Below are 14,818 nucleotides of genomic sequence, written 5' to 3'. Positions count from 1 at the left end.
ACCATCTCATTTTTGAAAATCGAAGCAGTTTATCAACAACTTATTGTGTACATCTTCAAAAAAAAAAAAAACACATCATAATAAAATCAATATATTCATCGCTGCACCTGAAATCTAAAATATCTAGGAATTGAAAATTACGTTTATAATTATTTTGTGTTACAAAAATGTGAAAAAATAAAAATTAAAATTAAAAAATGTGATCTTAATAGTTAATACTAGAGCGTGGATATGTATACATTTGAATATTTATTCTGTTGGTTGATCGTATAAGCACAAAGTTTGTTACATGATATAACAATTTAAAAAATGAAACTTTTGTTGTGCATATTTTTGCATATTTCGACATTTTTCTATTTTAAGAGCTTCTTTTACAATTTTAATATTTCATCTTTTAGTGCATATTTCGATGTTAATTTTTGTTTTTTTGGACATTTTTGAAATACATACTACTGTCTATTATAATATAAGAAAAAAATATTAAATTTTTATAGTTTCGATTAATATAAAAATAAATTAATAGGTATATTGGTTGGTATCAACGGTTTTCACAAATATATGACCTTAGATCAATAATCAGAGAAATAAAATAAATATACCTAGATACATTTTAAATAATTTATTAAATACATTTTTTAATGAACATTTTTATTTATCATGCATATTTTAACATTTTAGTGCATACCTATAATTAATGCATATTTAAAATTTTTTGCATATATTTGGTTGAGTTTTAATGTAAATAGTTAATAGATAATATAAAATTTTGTCCAAATTTTTTTTAAAGATTTTAATTTGTCTTCTTGTTCTTATCAAAGTTTGCATAAATTATATTTTTTTTTATGCTGGTAATTTTTAAATAAGATTAAATTACTTTAGACGCCTTACAAAATTAAAAATAGTTACATTATATTGATATGTTAAATTAAAAATTTAAAGAATAGAAACTGAGAATTAAAGGTTGGCGTATGATTTGAGGCCACTGATCGCCATAGTTCTCTCTGAAGGTTTACCGGCCGGATCACACAATTGGTGAAAACCCACTTTAGAGTGTATATAACAATTTAATAAGCAGAAAGATCAAAGTTATAAGTAGAAGTATTGTAAATTAAACACTAAAAACTTTTTTACCACATTTTAACCAAATACTTATTTCTGATTTTGAACTGTATTCTTTTAATAAGTTTTTATTGTTTTAAACTCTTTTAAACCAAATTTTTGAACATAAACTGTTTTTTGTGTGTAATCATATTGTATATTTGAGGTAGATAAAACAGAATAACCCCTATATTTCTTATATGTTATATACTGAATACTCTTATTTACAGAGGTGTTCCCAATATTTTTTTTGAGAGTATACTAAGACTCTAGTCAAGGTGAAGATCCATGATTTAAACAAGGGAGGGTAGAATGATACAAATAGAACCTTTTTTTAAGTATTTAAAAATACTCATAAATCTTTTTAAAATAAAAGGCATCACTAGCTCGTGTGAACTAGTAGCACAAATGGCAGTATTAGTCGCATTTTTAGGTTTTTTTTCTCGGGGCATAAAAAAACTATCAAGTGTTCCGCTTTCACGTTTAAAATTCGAACTCATATTTTGATAAAAATTTAAATAACACTTTATACAGTAAAACAGATTAGGATAGTTAATTAAACTCAATTAAATAAATTAATAAAACTGCTCAAATAAAATGAATACGTTAGTAAATAATAATTAATAAAAGAATTAAGAACTTATTCACGGTAAACACAAACGGTAGATCACACAACGCACAATCGATTTATAAAAATAATAAAATGTTACAAGTCGGCGGTAACGGATGTACTGATTAAATTAATCGTGTTCAGAGTCAGACGCATTTCCATCATCTAACGCGATAGTTCGTTTCTTGTTTTCTGAGAATCTAATAATAGTTGTAAGATATAAGTGTCATATTTCCGTTATCAGCGTCATAAATAATAATTGACTTTCGTAGCATTTTCTGAGTAACCAAAACCAGTTTTTTTTTGTATATAATTTGAGAGTATACGCAGTATACCCATATTTCTGACAAAATATCTTGAGAGTATACGGCGTATATGTAGTATACCCTATGGGAACACCCCTGCTTATTTATTTTTTAGGTTCTACAAAACTTTACTACTAAGCATTAAACATCCATATTAACCCAAATAATAACAATTATTAACATTTAACACCCAAACATTTGTTTAATTTTTTTATTCCAGAATTTAAATACCAGGGAAAATCAAACACCCAGAATATGGAACCCTAATAAATTATTCAGGTGCCAAGCCTTGAACACAACATAATTGGTTAAATAAAATATTGAATAAATACATTATATTTAAATTATAAAGACTTATCTAAATATCTTAATTGCTCTTTTTGCATAAAAACATCTACAAAATTAAATAATTTAGTAGACTTTTGAACTACTAGAAGTTCTATTAATAATTAAGTAAACAATAAATTAAAATAAGGAATAGTTAAAAAAAATCATTATTTTAAAGTCTTTATTTTTTTACTATCATATAAATTCAAATATACAAAACGGAAAATAATAAACAAAAATGTATGATGTAGATTATTCATATATTATATAGTATAAATGAATAATTGTTTTTGTGAAAAATAATTAAAATATTACAAGAACATTTTCATTTATTGTACAAAGTTGTTCTCTTACTAAAAATAATTGAAGTTAAGTCTTGATGTTTAATCTGACTCACTTTCGGCAGAATCATAATCACCAACGTCAATATTCATTTTGTACTCCTGATCACAACCCATATATGCATCACTCATAAAATACAAAGTGTAAGAGTAATTTCCTAAAATAAAATAACAAAAATAAATTATAAACCTTAATAAAAATTGAAAAATTACATTAATAACTCACCTGGATTGGGTGCTACAAAATCTAATTTCACTTTGGCTTTTTGTTGTAGTGTTAACCTTTTAATTGATAGCAAAGAATTATTTTTAGGATCTCCTATTACTAACCACCAACCTTCTTCTCTTTTCTGTAATAATTAATTATGTAATGACAATAAAATTAATCATTACCTTTATTTTAACTATATTTTAACGCTTACTTGTGGGAAGAATGGAGCAATAACAGGCCCAACAACTTCGTCTTCTCTTTCTAAACTTACAGTGACATTTACACTGGAACCAGCAGATATGCGGTTTTTATTTGCCACCTCATAACTTAATTCAATATTAGGATAACGATTACAGAATCTCGCAACATCAGCCATTTCACCATCACCAAGCTGCAGTAACTTAATGCGGTCTTCATCTTCAAGTTCCATTATATCAAATACTGTTTCTATACCCTAATATAGCAATACATATTAATTTTTTATGTTCCAGGTAATATAATTACATGAGAAAAAAAATCTACCTTATCTGTACATCTTTTAATAATATCTGATGTAAAATGAGGTAATTGTTTAAGGTACGAATCTTTAGCCCACATTGCTTGAGTAATCATTTGAGCTAATTCCATTGCAGCGACAGCAGGAGATAACCAACCATTAGAACTCAGTACATCAACACATGCTTGAATTAAACGTATAGCCTGTAAAAAAAAAAGAACCATGCATATTACATTAGCTATAATTATGTATACTATATTTCATGGATAGTAAAAATAAATAACAATAATATATTAATTACTCTAGCCAATATAACTTCAGTGTCTCCTTGTAATTCTGCGCCTAGTTGTAAGCGTGATAAATGAGCTTGAAGTAACAAATTAACCTTGACATGAGGATCATTGTACCGTATAGATGTTTGACCAGAAGCTGGCTGCAACTTATTTGGCAAACGCTGGGCAAGACTTTTAAGTAAAGTATCTTCACGGTGTCTTACAGGTATTTTTTCATACTCAGCAGCTGAACTAATAATCTCTAACAGCCCCCGAATTTTTGTTTTATTGTTGAGTGATAATGAAAATAACTCTAAAAAATGCAATTGGAAAAAACATTGTTAAGAAAAATAACAACACATAATAGATTTTCTCTACATTACCAATAGTTGTATAGTTAATGTAATAATATGCAGCAATCATGCCCAAATTCAATGGAATACAATCAATCTCATCTTCAATACTAATACACTAAAACAATATTATATTTTAATAAATTTAAATTATACTGGGTGATTCTTTTACCAAACATTTATAATTAAAAAATCTATTAACATTTTTAAACTTAATTTTTAGTTGTAATAAAACATATTTAAAATAAATATATTAATAATGTTTTTTTATTGTTATATTTATTTATTTTTCTACTATTTTAAATGACATTTTTAATTCCGCATTCTGAAGCAGAATATTTTATGAATTATTTGGGTACATAAAAATTGAAATTTAAACAAGTATTTAAAGTTTAGACAAGCGGGGAAGTAGACATTTTGAAGTAACACTGCACTCAAATAAAACTTTAAACAGTTAAACTCATAAACTACTAGTCAGAAATTAGACTGATATACATCAAAATATTCCAAAAAAATATTCTGCTTCAGTATGTGGAATTAAAAATGTATTGTATATTATCATTCAAATAAATAAAAAATTAAAAAAATATTCAGAAATTCAATTTTTTTTTTTTTTTAATGTTTTATTTTCATAGGAAATTAATTAAAAATAATATTTTCAATGTTAATACATTTTGAACTAATGAGTGTTTGATAAAATAATCAACACCTGTAATATAATTTGCAAACAACTATATGCAATATGAATGTTAAACAATAAATATGTATTAATAATAAAATTGCAGATTATAAATGCATACCTTTGATTGATTTAAGTCATTTAATGTAGTTTCAACAAGTTCTGACAGGTAATCAGATAAATGCCTATGTGAAACACCTTGTAAATTATAATAATTGGCATTTTGTGTAAGTCGCCTATAAAGGAAAGTCCAAGTCATGTAATCAACTGCATCCTGTTTATTCTCAATAGTTTTTGTTACAATTTCAGCATTGAAATGATCGTGTAATCTGTGGTCCAAATGACTCTAAATCAATCAAATATAAATAAATGATAATAAATATACATTGTATACATCAAAGTAATTAACTATATAAACTTACTTCTACTGGTAATGGTTCATTTAAGAACTTCTTAAAGAAATCTTTTTTTGATGATTGACACATCAATACACATTTTGAATCATCATCATCTAATGGTCGATTAGCTCTTCCCACCATTTGAATAACATCAGTAATAGGATAATCTTCATAACTGAAATTAGAAACCAAAAAATAAAAAAACAAAATCAAATAATCAAATACAAAATTTCTTTCTAATTTTCCAATACTTACGTGTGTGTTTTTCCATCATAAAATTGTGTATCCATAATAATAACTAAATGAGATGTAATACTCAAAGCCCAACAAAGACTTCTTGTAACAACTACCACTTGAATGGCTCCAGTAAAAAATAGTTGTTGGACCCATCGTTGATCTTGAGCACTAACACCTTCATGTAAATAAGCTACTCCTTGGAGCAGAGTCTCTTTCAATGTCTAAATTATTTTATTTCAATAAATTCAAAAGCTTTGAAGTATATTTTTCAATTATTTCTATAAAAGTACCTTATCAGAAATTTTCTCAACAAATGGCTTGATATCATCTTCTTCGGCATGTATAAAACGGTTGGATTGATTATCAGCGGCAGTGTATGTTAACAAGTCAATAGCTGTAAGTCGAGCCTGTTTTCTTGATGGAACAAATATTATTACAGGTTTCTCTAAACTGTACTTTAGTATAGCATTATATGTTGGTTTGCCCATTGCTACTAATCTGGTAGCATTGTGAGTGACATTGTATCCCTAAATAATTTAAATAATTAATAAATATTTCTCTTTTTATAATTATGTACAAATAGTATAGTATTAATAAATATTAGGAGTAAATTATGAACAGCTTAAATTAAATTAATTATATTTTATTGTAAATAAATTGTGAAGTAAGCATTACTTGAACATGAAGTTCTAATGGTACAGGTCTGACACTGGGATGAAAATTGAATGTGGTAGTAGCTGGAGCTCCTAACCACAGTGCTAAATCTCTAGCATCAGCTAATGGAGCAGAAAGAGCAACTACACGCATTTGTTTTTCAGTCTGTGAAGCAATATACCGCATTCTAGAGCAAACAATTTCTAATACCGGCCCATCTTCACCTCCAATTAACTATAATTATATAAATAAATTACTATTTAGTACTTAATATTAGTAGTAAATATATTTATAATGTTCATTATGGCCAAGTAAATTACTTGAAGTTCATCAACAATAAAAAGATTAATGTTTTGGACATTTTTCCTTTGCTTCCATCTACGAGACAATACATCCCACTTCTCTGCAGTTGTTACAATTATTTGTCCTTTAGCTAACAACTATAAAAAAAAAAATTATTTTAACCTAAATCATTGATAAAAAAAATTCTCAAACAACAAAATCTAAGACTAAAAACACTATTCTATTGCTTATATAATAAGCAGGCATACTATTTCATCTGAAAATAAAAAAAAATACATATATTATGGTGATTCTTTCGTCGCACAGAAATTATTCAGTTTTTACAGTTTAAATCTTCATAAAGCTAATAGGCCCCCACCACCAATTGAATTTAAGTTCAATGCCATTAGTTACTACACTATGTATATAAACTATATATTATTATATAATAATATCATAAAAAATAAATAATCCTTTATTGAATTTTCAATGTTTTTTTTAGCCTAGACAAGACTCAAAAACATCTTATTCAAGGAAATTTACTAACCTTTAAATCTGTACCAATTTCTCCTGTTAACAGCACTACTTTTCTAGCAAGTCCAATACCAAAAATTACATGCCAGCTAGAATAAATTAGTTCAGCTTGAGATTCTTTAGCAACTAAGTAAACACAACGATGGTCTGGATTTTGACTTAGAAGACGATAAAGTGCAAATTCAGCAATAGCAGTTTTTCCAGATCCAGTTGGAGCACCAATAAACACATTTTCATCACTATTATATACAGCATTAAATACTTGTGTTTGAATAGGATTGAATTGATGGAATCTCTCAGCGTAAAGTTCCTCAAATACTTTATTACGAAGAGCAGATACCTAAGATAATTTATGATAAATCAATTAAATGTTAATTATATTATATATACCAAAAGGGCATAAAATGTACCGGAAGTGGCTGCAAGTCCAAAAGTTCAGTAGGTGGAACATTTTTTTCTGGAAGTAGCAAATGTCTAAATGAAACAGGTAATTGAGTTTCTGAACCAATCCAACGGTCAGAAACAATTCTATAAGCAAAACATATTTCATAATTGATTAGCAATTATATCTAAAATAAATTAGTTGATATTTTTGTAAATAAATATGCTAAATTCTTAAACAAACTATTTACCGGAGGAAATATTGAGGTGGCAAAGGTTCAAAAACTGGGACAAAAAATTTAAGCATATGTTCATCAGTAGCATATTTAGCTTTTAGTAAAAAGAATTCATGATGAAGAACCACTTCAGAATCCACGTCTTCAACCAGTACCCAAAATGCTTCAGAATTTCCATGTAATTTTTCATCCCATTGAAAGTCTGGAGTAATTGTCAATTCCACTCTTAATGTAGATCTAAAACAAACAGGTGAAGTCAAATAATTAGTTATGCTATTCAAGCTAATTTAAAAGGTTCGTTTTACCTAGTTACTGGTTGAATATGTGTGGATAATTCTAATTTTGGAAATTGATGTACATATCTATGGATTGTTTTTCCAAGTTTTGGAACACGGATTAATTCACCAATTTCACTAGGGCCAAGATCATATAATCTTTCCCAAGGGAAATTTTTTTTTTCAATTTTTCTTACAATTTCTTCAGGCATTTTTCTAAATTGTCTTAGTGGTGACATGCTTTGCCACATACGTCGATCAATCATCTTACAAAGACTTAGAGCTTTATCCGCTAGCTGCGCCCAACCACGATGCAGAACAATTTCAAAAATAGCACGCATTAAACGAGCAGCTGATTGAGTCACAAATACCATATCAGACATCAATGCAAAACCTTCAAGTTTCAACTGAGATATATATGCTTGAAGCAATATATTTATCTATTTATTAGATAAATTAGATTAATATAAAAATTATTTTTATTTTAAATACACAAAAATTAACTATAGTTGAATATTCTTACCTTTGCACTAGGTTCTTCTATACCTTCTTTAATAGGAATTGGTACACGTTCCATTAATTTTTGCAATTCTAATTTTTCTTCATCTCTTACTCCAATATGACGAAATTCTCCGGATAACGAAAACACTCTAAATAATTCAATTTCACTCAATGTTGGTTTTAATAATTGATTATATGTAGCCATTGTGTCATGAGTGCAATAATAATGACTAGCAATACGTCCAAGTTCAGTTACCTGAAATAATTAATATTTGTATAATATACTATATACACATTTGTAATATTCCACGGACAGTATTATAAATAAAAAAGTGATAGGTACCTGGAAATAACCAGACTTTCGATCATATTTAATGAGATTACTTCTTTCTAATTGTATTGCAGCTGTATGAACAATATCTGCTCTATGTGCTTCCAACAATGGATCTACTTCCAACTTTTCTTGAGTAATAGTGTATAAAGCAGGAGAACGCAACATACGAATATATAAATAACTATAACCCAACCATGTGACAGCTTCTTTAACACTTTGTATGGTACCTAACAAATAAAAACAATGAGTTTATTTTCATCCTAAAATAACTTTTAAAACACTAACCAAGTACAATTTCTGCATTTAACATATCCGGTAATTTCGAAACCATTTGTGATTCAATTGGAAGCTGTTGATTTAATAAAGACAAATAATATTGAAGCTCACTGTGATTTGTAATAAGTATTCCTTCACCTTTTGTATCATATTGAGGACGTCCAGCACGACCCAACATCTACAAAAAATTTAAACTTAGAAATATTCCACACAAAGAATTAAAATATATTACCTGTAAAACATCTAATGCACCAAGTTCTACCCAGCGACCTTTTTCTGGACTATAAACTTGAGTACCTTTAATTATAACAGTATGAGCAGGTAAATTTACTCCCCAGGCCAAAGTTGCTGTAGATATTAGTACTTGAATGTGACGATCAGCAAATAAATCTTCAACTAAAGTTCTGTCTACACGGGTCATACCAGCATGATGGATAGCAAAGCCATAGGGCAGTAAATCTCTAAGCTCTTGATTCTAAAACAAAATAAAATATTTATTACTAGTTATTTGAAAAAAAATAACTGTGAACGTGTTTAAATATACTTTGACTTGTTCAGCTTCAGTGCGCAAAACTTCCATAGATGCGGATCCTTCACGTAAGAATTGTCCAAGGGTATCTTTCTCCAAACACATATCCCTAATAGCTCTTGCAGTTTTACCTACATATAATTATAATATATTAAAATATGGCAATTACAAGAAATGAAAAAAATTAGTAATTACCTGTTTCTTTTCTAGAATGAACAAATACTAAAATCTGATTACGCCCAGCATGTTCCATAATTTTCTCATAAACAATTTCATTCATAACTTGAAAACGTTTAACAGCTTTTTTTTCTGTTATACCAATGTACTGTTGCTCTAATGGGACTGGTCTAAATGAGTTATCAAAATAAAATAGACCCTGAAAATAAAAATTATATAAAACATACACATTTTAAAAAATAGTTACAATTATTTTGTTAAATCTATTTACTTACAGTATCAGGACTAACTCTAAGTAGTGTTGCAACATCTTGATAATTAGGTAATGTAGCACTAAGTCCAACTAAGCGAACATCCTCTTGTATAGTTTCTATATTACGAATTGTTCTGGCCACTAAAGCTTCAAGGACTGGTCCACGTTCATCATGTAATAAATGTATTTCATCCTAAAACAAAAACATTAGATATAACATACAATACCATAAAATTATGTAAAATAATAGTCATATACTTACAATAATTATTAATCTGACTAGTGAAACAAAAGTTTTTTCACCGCCTTTCCTAGTTATAATATCCCATTTTTCTGGTGTACAAACAATAATTTGAGTAGCTTGTATCTGCTCACGCGTTAGTTGATGATCACCAGTTAATTCAGATACTGTTAGATTATAACTACTTAATCTCTGCAAATTAATATAGATATTAAATGATTTTAAAATGAAGTTATATATATATATATATAATAGGAGTTATAACTAAATTTATAGTCGTTTATACCTTTCCAAAACTTCCAACCATTTCTTGTACCAATGATCTCATGGGAGCAATATAAATTATTTTAAACTCATCAGCATTTATAGTACCATCACTATTGATATGTTTTCCAATTTCTCTCAGCATACATAATAGGGCAACATTTGTTTTACCAGCCCCCTAAAAATAAAAAAAATAATGTAAATTATATTTATTGGTTAATATTTTAAATTTATAATTACTGTAGGAGCACAAAGCAACAAATTTTCATCAGATTCTAGTGCACTTTTTTGAAGTCTTGATTGTATTCTATTAAGTGTTTTGAAATCTTCAAAAGCAGGTTGAACATACTTTGGTAACTTGTCAATCGGTACTAAAGACTCATCTTGATTATAAGGTTTTGGTTTTAATGCAGGCACATGAACTTCTTCATAACCTTAAAAATATATAACAAATAATTATGTATACTGTATAATGAATAATTCATCTATCATTTTTCAAATACCTTTACGTTGCTTTCTGAATGATCCATCTGGGAGCTGACATCTTTTATTAGACATAAAATGAGATCCTTGAGCAAATACTAAATCATCTAAATCTAAAACTTTTCTGGTACCAGCAACCTGTTGTTTAGGATCACCAGTATTCATGTCATCATCATCTTCATCAGCAGCACGTCTTTTTTTATTGGCAGCACTTGCACTACTTTCTTTAATGTCATCTACCTCTTTAGTATCCATTTGACGTAAAATTCTTGCTAAAAATGGATCAGATTCCATTTTTTTACGCAAAGCTGCACGTTCAGATTCACTCTGTGATGACGCCAATAGCGTGCAATACAAAACTAAAAAGATATATACATAAATATTAAATTATATTATACACATTAACTAACTTATTAAAATGTTCATACTCATGAGTCGATTTTTTTTCAATAATTTAATGAAATCAAAGCAATCATAACCAAGTAAGAGAACTAGCTGGTTTTCACAGTCACGATCATCACCAGCATTTTTCAATACAGCTAATACTTCTGCTGCTTTAGCTTGAGATGCCATAGCATCACTATAATATTTGGACAAACTTCGTTGAAGCCAATAAGCATCAATATCCAATGCATGCAGATTTTTTTCTTTTTTAGCTTGTTCAACTGGTTTTTTACCAGAGCGTTTATCCAGCTAAAAATATAAATAATGAAATCTATAAATTAAATATAGTTAATAACAATAGAATAACTTACATTTTCTGCATGAATAGTAGCATCTAATTTTGATTCTTCACCTTCATCTTCATGATCATCACCTTCACGAATTTCACCATATACATCTTCATCGTCTTCTTCTTCACTTTCTTCAAATTGAACATTTATACCATATGTTTCATCAATGTTATCTTCTAAACACAAATAATTTAGATTTGAAAAATTAACTCTTCAAACTAGAATAAAATAAATATGAACAATAGTTTACCTGTATTAGCTATGCCTTTTTCATCAGTTCCAAAGTCAGTAATTTTCTTCCCTAAATTTACTAAGAGTGCAAATCGTTCATCAGCCAATGAACCTAGTAAACTTTCAGTGTCACTTTTTTTCTCTTTATCTTTAAGACGATCGTTTTTAAGTACAGCTAAAACTTCATCAGCTGCACCACACAGAATATCTCTAGGCTAAAATTATAAAATATATTAACAAAAAACATTTATCATCTAAAAGTTAATTAACTTAAAAAATGTAAAGACATTCTAATGGTTAGAATCTAACCTGATCACCAAGTGCCTCCTGTATGAAACTTAATAAGACTTCATAAGTTTGTCTAGTCTCTTGTGTTTTAGGTCTGTACATAATTCCAACCATGTCATCAACGCCATCTGATAATAGTGTTGTTCCTTTCATTCGAGCAAAGTCATATTGTGCTTCATCACGCTTTTGTCTCCTGAGTAATATAAAATAAAAATAAATTTTAAAAACATTCGTGTACAATAATATTTGATGAGAATTGTACTAACTTAGCTTTTCTTTCTTCTGCTTTCACAGGTTTGGTCCTTTGAAAACGATCACCCATCTTAGTACCTTCCAGTTTTCCAACCAACGAACATACTTCACCCGTGGCCTCATCGCGATTACGTCGATCGATCAGTCGCACATCAGCTTGTAATACAAGATTAGAATTCTAGAATTTAAAATGCATAATTGAATGTTTATTAAAATAATAATATATATTTTGACGTTTATGTTGTCAACTTTTTTCTTACCGCTTTGTACTCGTATTGAAGCTGACGGGCAGCTGCGTCAGCCATGATTAATTATTTTCTTTTAATTCTCTAGATGTTTTTATTTATTTTTGATAGTCAACCAAAAAAATCATAATTGAAAAATAATAAAAAGTGTATAAAAATAAAAACGTTTCTGAACGTTTAAATGAACCACGCGCAAATATCAAAATACTAAATAGGTATAAACTAAAAGTAAATTAAAGATTATGGGATACGAAACGAAGTGAACGCGACCGCCGGATCAGAAACGTGATTGTTTATGCCGCTTATCAAACGTTCAGTAATGCCAACTGCGCGTTTTTTATCATTGTATCCTTTCCTTTTTTTATCACACTGTACAAAAAAACGGTGAATTTAAATTTAACGATGTCACATAATGTAATGGAATATTATTTTTAAAAGTAGCCACATTTTACTGGTAAATATAGTTTATTGATTATAAAATGTTATATTTAAAAAAAATGTTGAATCCCCCCCCCCCGAATTTTTTCAGTTATGACCTTGATTGTACTATTCAGGTATATTGGTATATAATGGTATATTTAATATGTTTTTTGAGTTTTTCCATACAAATTATCTACAAATTGTTCTATATAATTTCGGTAATGTATTTATCTTATTTTTATCGTCACCCGAAATCCTGAATCCTACCCTAACAAAATAATTGTTCAGTCTGTGCTACATCACGATCCTGTTTTAATATAAATAATTAGTGTTTAAATAATTTTTAGCTCATTTTTAAAGAGCAATTTTGACTATTTAGTATTTTTAGATTATTTTTCTATAGTTTTTAGTGTATTAATCGGCAGACTCTACCTATGAGGAACCTAATTGTAAAAAACCTTATCGAATTTTTTTAAAGCTATTCGAAGAAAACATTTTTATCAACAAAAATTTAAAAAAAAAACTAAAAAAATAGAAAATTTTAAATGTCTGTAAAGAATCAATTTATTTTAAATTCTGGCTGGATATATAGTGGATTAGTATGTACTGCAACATTCCTAATAAGTAATAAATTGATCAATTCCTAAGGAAATTTTTGATTTTTTTTCAATAATAGTGTCAATTCAAATTTATTCAAATTTCAAGTTAAAATTTTTAGAATTTTGTTACAAAACGTCACATACATAAGTTGTTCTTATATCTATATAAAATTGTTAAAAATACATATGCACAATTTTAGATTTTGAACGAAGTAAAGAATGTATTGATTTTACAGTTATATGTGTTTTTATTTTTATTTTTGTGTCTGTCATCACGTTTTGGAGTAGAAATAATTCTTTAATTTTTGACTTCAGCCCCTTTTTCATCTTTGAAAAGAAAAACTCATCTAGTTGGTTCTAGGGGGGGGGGAGTCAAAATTAAAAAATGTCCTGTAGTTTTCAAAAGCATTAGGAAAACGCCTAAAAAAGTAACGGAAAAACAGGAATTTTTACGCATAATCAGTTTTTACAAAATCGATTTTTTTTATTTTGCTGTAACTCAAAAACAAATCATTGTAAATACTTGAAATTTTCACCAAATGTAAAAAATAACTCCAGCGTCAATATAGAAAAAATTTTGTGAGCATATGAAATTTAATTTTCTCATTTTAATAAACATAGATTTTTAGTTAGATAAAATAGAAAATTCAAAATTTACATTTTATATTTATGATCTACAGTAGTTGTTATAATTAATAGCTCAGAACAAATAATTAATATTCTAGCTGAATTACCCGACTTCGTCCGGGTTAAAATTAATCTATCTTTATATCGTTTTCTATTTAACTTCAGTTAAAATAAATAATACAAAAAACAAAATATTTCATAATACCCATAATATTTGTTTTTGACATAGTAACCTTAGCAGAGGGTAATGTACGGCCGTCATTGAAAATATTAGATTCTGAACAAAGTGAGGAATGTATTAATTTTACAGTAATCTATTGATCAATGATCTACTATTGAATTATTTGAATTCAAAATTAATACAAGAAGGTATCTCGATACCAAATATACAGCAGAGCGGTATCCACTTGCCAACCTTTTTAAAAATTATGTTACGCCTAAAAAACTACCCTTAAAAATGAAAATGTAAGCATGAAATTGCTAGGTACTCCAAAACTTCAAAATGCATTGAGTGTGAGTGAACTGTGCAGTGAATACGAAGACAAACAAATGTAAATAAATATAAGAGTTACCTTGAAGCTTGAGCCAATATACCTACATATATTCATCTCTCCACTCTGAAAAATTTATTGTTCAAGTTTACATGCCTACAACTAATTTCAAACCAATTTTGTA

At 27.9% G+C, this 14,818-nt stretch overlaps 1 protein-coding gene across 1 annotated transcript; it reads right to left on the bottom strand.

Annotated features, from left to right (window-relative positions):
• Positions 1-2,592: 2,592 nt before the first annotated feature.
• Positions 2,593-12,716, bottom strand: LOC113552138 (putative U5 small nuclear ribonucleoprotein 200 kDa helicase). The gene is made up of 33 exons (XM_026954847.1): positions 12,513-12,716; positions 12,267-12,430; positions 12,022-12,193; positions 11,732-11,927; positions 11,503-11,657; positions 11,176-11,440; positions 10,768-11,106; positions 10,505-10,698; positions 10,287-10,442; positions 10,022-10,192; positions 9,782-9,952; positions 9,525-9,705; positions 9,345-9,460; positions 9,033-9,275; positions 8,810-8,978; positions 8,534-8,751; positions 8,213-8,446; positions 7,720-8,129; positions 7,430-7,651; positions 7,208-7,325; positions 6,811-7,137; positions 6,302-6,421; positions 6,003-6,215; positions 5,618-5,854; positions 5,346-5,548; positions 5,115-5,265; positions 4,814-5,038; positions 4,044-4,131; positions 3,690-3,973; positions 3,415-3,591; positions 3,104-3,346; positions 2,908-3,031; positions 2,593-2,839 (listed from the first exon to the last, which is right to left on the bottom strand). Exons 1-33 carry the CDS (start codon positions 12,555-12,557, stop codon positions 2,724-2,726), a joined length of 6,447 nt encoding a protein of 2,148 aa, XP_026810648.1. The 5' UTR covers positions 12,558-12,716; the 3' UTR covers positions 2,593-2,723.
• Positions 12,717-14,818: the final 2,102 nt, after the last annotated feature.

The sequence above is a fragment of the Rhopalosiphum maidis genome, chromosome 2 (assembly GCF_003676215.2).
Source record: "Rhopalosiphum maidis isolate BTI-1 chromosome 2, ASM367621v3, whole genome shotgun sequence".
NCBI classification, from domain to species: domain Eukaryota; kingdom Metazoa; phylum Arthropoda; class Insecta; order Hemiptera; family Aphididae; genus Rhopalosiphum; species Rhopalosiphum maidis.
This window is presented reverse-complemented; position numbering and strand designations above follow the sequence as displayed.